Source organism: Colletotrichum higginsianum, chromosome 2, assembly GCF_001672515.1.
Source record: "Colletotrichum higginsianum IMI 349063 chromosome 2, whole genome shotgun sequence".
NCBI lineage: Eukaryota > Fungi > Ascomycota > Sordariomycetes > Glomerellales > Glomerellaceae > Colletotrichum > Colletotrichum higginsianum.
In genome coordinates, this window is record NC_030955.1 from 280,278 (window position 1) to 286,278 (window position 6,001).

Here is a 6,001-nt window from a genome sequence, read left to right on the forward strand (position 1 = left end):
GTCTCGTTAAGGGATAGCTCTGTGTCATTAATCGTCCAGGCCCCTGAGCCCTGAAAGTCCCCTCGCCAGCCAGCACCGCGTTGTCTCATCCGTCCGCAACGAAGCCAGTTCGCAACCCAGCTCGTCACAACCCCCAAGGCGAGACCACGTCTTTTACGACCATTTGCCTTGCAACTATCCGTACCGATACGTATCTCGCTTCCATTGTGTATCGAGGGATCCACAGCACGTCGGGAGGCGACCATGGCTTCTTGTCCGCCCTGCCGTCCGCCGGCCATCTCGGACATGGCCAAGGCGGGTAGACATCAGCAGGGAAAGAAACCCGACTCCGCAAAAACAAACCTGAAAAAAAGTAGAACGTCGCAGCGTAGCTCGTCTCCGCCACGCCATGTATGCTTTCTTTGTTTGTGCATACCGTAGGAGGGAGGCTCCGATGTTCTGATCCTGGGCGACCCAAACACCCAAACTGGGGGAAGTGGTGAAGGCGAATCCGGAATCCGTGCCCCCACCACCTCGGCGCAAATGAAGGCAGGGGCGTCGGTATTTGCGTTCGATTTGCGGGCAATCTGCTGCTGCTGGCTGCTGGCTGCTGGCTGCTGCGTCCACCGCCGGATGTGCCAAACAAGCGATGCAAAACCGTCCAGAGGTACAGTGCGCCGTGCCACCAGGCATCCCACATCAGAAACACGGTTGCCGAAGGCGCCGAACCAATTCCTTCCCACTACCTATCGTTGCTGCTGCTGCTGGGGGTGGGGCGGGAAAAGAGCCACCATCATTCAAACGTCCCTTGCCTCTCGCCCCGTGTCTGGCGAGAGCACACATTGGCTGCCGTGCGCACGCCGTCGTATGCCCGTTGTGGTAAAAAGTGCCGTCCTGTGTTGTGGAATAGTAGGATGGTCTGGACTGGACGCCGGGATGGCAATGCGCCGCCCGCGTGTCGTCAATTTCAGCGCTGTCGACGCTGGCGCCTCCGTTGCGAATCTCTATCCCTCTTCTCGGCCCGGTGCTGACACTAATCAAGCTACCTTGCGCAGTCGTATTGCGGCCAGTTCAAAGCCAAGGCTTCAGGCCCCTCCTAGGAGAAGAAGACAACCCGCATTTGTTGATGGCAGAGGCATTGTGAGCCGGAGCCTGGAGTTGAGTGACCTCCTGCGCCGACAAGGACCCCCTTCTGCAACGCGGAGAAGTTGGTCCCCTGGCCTGGCCGTCTCGATATTACCGCAGTGTCTGATCTTTTCTTGGACATGCGGGTTTATTCGTTCGTTCGTACGTTGGGTACTCTGTATTGTCACCGAGCCAGGGGTTTTGCTGGGAGGCCCGTCATTGTCTGTTGGGTCCCCCAGTCAGTCGACTGTCTCGCTGGCGGAACCACCCCCCTCCCTTGTTGTGCAAAAGCGAGTGAAAAAGGAAGGAAATGACAATGAAAATGCCCCCAAAGACCCCCAAGCGGCATTGAGAAGTCATTGGGACCGGGAGGGAGAGCCTCGTCGCCGACGCAACGCCGTCTTCTTTGCTCGACGGGTCCCCTTCCCCCTTCCCAAAATTAGAATGAGAAGGGTTGGGGGGGGGATGCTGCGGACGTGAGATCGCTGTCCCACGCTCAGTGGTCAGCCCGGCCGGCGCATATGCTATTCTCGCCTTGCCCGGCCGCTGAATATTTCACTCTGCAAATTACCGACGACGCGAGGGCAACGCAAACCACCACAGCCGACGCCCTTCCAACTATATGTGTCGACGACCCAGGGTTCAGCTCAAAGGCTAATTAATCCATCGGTGCTCGAAATGTCGGGAGGAGGGAGGGGGGGCGTCAATGTAGGAGTATCAGCCAGTCAGCAGCGCGCATTCGAGAAACAAGACAAACCCATGCATCGAGCGCCTCACCGGACCGGGCACAGTGGCCCTCCTTGCCTACCTGTAGGTGTCGACTGATACCAGACAAGGCTGTAAGTAAGCTGTGAAGCCCGGCAACTCGCATCAGGCAATGCACTTGGCTCGGGCGTTGGCATTCATTGCTCCCCGCGTCAAACTGGGCCAATGGCACAGAGCCCGATGGTGCTGCTTTGCTGGACTGTTCAAACAGCGACCACACGGCGCTACCACAGACTGTGTTTGAGTCTTCACAGCCGATCCTGGGGTGGTGGTGGTGGTGGTGGTTGCGATGGTGGGAAGGTGATAGTTTCCCGTGTCTGCTTCCAGGCCGTGATAGCAACGTTTGCCTCCGCCTTCTCGATGAAACCGTGGCTTGGGGCGGCCCGCTCGCTATGATACGCATCCAAAGTGCAGAGATGAGGAGTTTCCTCATGCGTATGTGATGATGTGTGTTTGAAGCGACAGGCGGCTTGAGGCCGCATTATCTTCCGCCGAGGGACGCCATGCACTCAAATCTGTCTTTGTCCGTCACGGTACGGATATGGTCCGCCCCAACCCCGACTGGCGTCTCTCGGCCCAGTGCATCCATCCCACCGTGCTTTCGTGTTTGTTGGCCAGCGGCCAGTCACGAGCCTGGTCCGACTGAGAGGGGAAGGAAGAGGAGGAGGAGGTGAGGGAGAGCCACCGCGCTTGAAGGGATGGCTGCACCTCCCTCTGACTGACGATGAGGGTGTGTGGCACGCCCGTTTCGACAAGGTCTCCGGCCGTGGAACAACAACGGAGACAGTCTCCCCATGACAAAACTTCGGTCGTACGGCGTCATGGACGACGCCGATTGTGCCGGCCAAAAAAATGGGCTGGGCTGCTTCGCAACGAAGCGCAGAGCGCAGGGACAGTGCTGGCTGCTATCCCGTCCCCTCCGCCGCGCTGCCTGGATTCTGAAGCCCCCCCCCCCCCCCCCGAGCCCAAAGGTCATTAAAATCCCTGCAACGGTCAGAGGACCCTGTGCTGTGCCGACGCAACACACCCCACGAGTGACACGCGAATGGAAGTGTCTTACCCGCGTTTCCCCTGCCAGACAACCAGGTAATCGAGTGGACGACCAGAGAGTATGGTGTGGTTGGTTGCATTTCAAGCAAAATTTGAGATACCAAGCCCCCCGATAATGTCATGTTGGAAACGGAGTCAGTGAGTATGACAGGGAATGCCACAAAGACTCTGCAAACACTGCTTGCTGGCCGCCGTAGTCCAGTTGTCGGGCTGCGCGTAGAGGACGGGGCACACGTACCGTGTCTGACTGTCCAAGACACGCCTCTCTACAGATGGTGCAGGTCGGCCCAGCTCAAAGAAGCCATCATGATGGGGCGATCATAAGCCAACACAAGCATTCCCATTTCCCCTCTAGTTGGTTCTGGGCTCGAGGGGAAAAGCCAGCAAATGCGAAAAGAAACTCATGCTGACGCTCGTCCCCCCCCTCCCCCTTCCGTACTATGCACAATGTGTTTAGTGTTGCGTCCCAGGGGCCAGGGATTATGGCCACGACATTCCCGTCGAAGCTGTTCGAGTAATCATTGTCAGGCGCTTCTCGCATTCGTTCCATGTCGAGCTCGTCTTAGCGTTCAGCTGCTCACCCCACCTCAACTATGACGCCGGCACCGGCGCCAGCCTTGAGCGAAAGCACAAGCCGTAGGAAGGCTACGGATCGCTGTGACCACAATCATTACAGGCACTCCGCAGCATTGCGTAGGCGCCATTTGCGTCCTGCGCCTTCCAGTGGGGACAGCAGGGAGACGGGTCCTCATTCATCTTGCAGTCTGTTCGGTCCAGCACATCGGTTGCCTGTGGGGTGCCACACGGCGCCAGTATCACGAACAGGCATTGATAGTTCGAACCTTTCCTTTTCCTTTCGAGGGTTTGCTCCTGTATATCCGTATGTGCGCGGTTAAGTTTCGTATGATTGAGCCTGGTGCGTTGTGTACACTGCATATGAAAAAGGGAGCATGCTTTAAGTTAGTTGTTATCAGTTAATCTGGGTTGATTGGAGCAATAGTAGCAAAGGGTAGCCGGGAACATTAATACCTCAGTTCGAAAAATGCAGCCATCGTGATGGAAAAAGACAACGCAGATGGAAGCTGGTCCTGGGGGGCCGGGAGGCGGGGGCCTCGACTCAAGCCAGCAAAGTTCAACAACAGTAAGGATACTCTGTACGGATAGTACTGTTCACATACGAACCATTGTGGAGGTCCGTCATCGACCTCTGCTTGGCGGTTTTCCGAAGAACTGTGTTCCAAGAAGTTCCAATTGCCCAATTGTCTGAACCTTGCCCGGAAGAATTGCAAGTTCTGGTTTCACGGTACTCGAGAGGGGAGGGGGCGTGGTCACAGAGCTTCGACGTCCATCTGCAACATGGATGACGGGCTGCTCAAGAAATACGTTCCCTGGAAACGGAATAGGACAGATGGAGACCTGAGCCACACCTCCCCTCCGCTTGTCCACAGACAGAAATCAAGTAGCTGTCGGCGAGTAATCTTCCATCTTTGTGGTTTCTGGTATCCAGCAACAGTTTTGGAATTTGCAACCGAGGCTTTCTTGCTCTATCATCTTAACTGGCAGAGACCATGCATTATTTGAAGCCGTATCCGGCCGGTCCCATCTTTGCCAATAGGGCAAATGACTGACGCCGATATTGAAAAGGCTCAGCATAGTGTCACGCTGCCTACGCCGGCCATCCATGTGGCTCATCGCTCGGCTCGCCGAGCTTGATGGTGTGGTGCTCGGTCGGTTAATCGATAGAAACAAGGGTGGGTGCGGTAAAGCCACGCCTAGAGCGTGACCATAAAGACTTTCTTCGCCGGGGTGAGGGGTCGTCAACCACATGTCTTGCCCCCTCTCCTAGTCGGGAGCTCACGACACGGATTCGAAATCCATGTTCAACTCCATCTTGCGTGCACCGTCGCCTAGCTTTCAGGGTGTTCAGGTACCGGACGTGGCTGGCTTGTCATCTTCGTTCAATCCACAAGGACTTGACGGGTATCGGTATCTCTTTACTGGCGTGGAACGGATACGAGGAGTATAGCCAGTCGCATAGGACAGGAATCGCGTTGACAATCGCAAAAGCTGTCTGGCTGTATCGCATATACCGAAGGCGAGCCATGGATGTATCGGGATACATGGCGGTATGGGCTGACGGAGATGTGGTATCTCGACTAGCTGGACCGGACTGTAGTCTATAGCAGCCTTTGGCTCTCCGAGGAACCACGAGCCAACGGTGGATCCATGATGGGTTTGAACGTCCTGAGCGAGCGCTGTACATCGCATAGCAGGACCGACGACAAGTGTGTGTTTTTCGGAAGCGGTGTAAATGATGGCGGGGTAGTGATTCGACCGACCGACCCAAGCAAAAATTGGAAACGAGACGGAGGAGAGTGCATGCGCCTGCAAAAATCTGATATCACAACATAGCGACGATCTCGCTGCCGTACCCTAGGGAGTCCTTGGGGCAAAGGCCGGGCGATAAGACATCAGCCTCGCCAAGTTTTTGTTATACGGTCAAAGTGACCGGTGCATCCATGATGTGATTTGTCAATTATCCATGTTTTACTGGTCTGCTGTAGAGCCTCCACACGATGGGGCTTTCATTGGCGGCACCTTTCTTGCGAGACGGCGTATCTAGGTGTCAAAAGTTAGCAACATTGTGGCAAAGAAGCACAAGGCTACAATACCAGTATGTACCTTTCCAAGGCTGCACGGCGTCGTGCGGCGATTGGCTCACGTGGTGCTAGGCGGACCTAGGATCTTTGGGGGTGGAGATGAGTGATTGGCTTCGCCATCCAGGCACACTAAGCAGATACACCACGTCCAGGGTGTATCTGAGTCGCAGAGCCGTGGTGTCCTTTGCATGCATCTGGGCGACCCAACGGACGGTACGTGACATGCAAGGAAAGGGTCGAGGGTAGTCGTTGTCGGAAAGCAGCGTCGGCCGCCAGGGATCAGGGACTGGACCCGGCCTCCCTCCGTGTCGTCCGCCGTGGGTGCCGAAGCGTCCATAGTTTGCGAGTGGTGAGGTGGCCGGCTTGGCGTTGATACTCTTACCGATGACCGGAACCATCCCGCGGTATTGAGGGCTCAACAT

General features: G+C 56.3%; 1 protein-coding gene across 1 annotated transcript; it reads right to left on the minus strand.

Moving 5' to 3' along the window:
- Window positions 1-5,647: 5,647 nt before the first annotated feature.
- CH63R_01858 (uncharacterized protein) lies at window positions 5,648-6,001 on the minus strand (the record flags this gene model as incomplete). Its single annotated transcript, XM_018296833.1, has 1 exon — window positions 5,648-6,001. One exon carries the CDS (start codon window positions 5,999-6,001, stop codon window positions 5,648-5,650), a length of 354 nt encoding a protein of 117 aa, XP_018161649.1.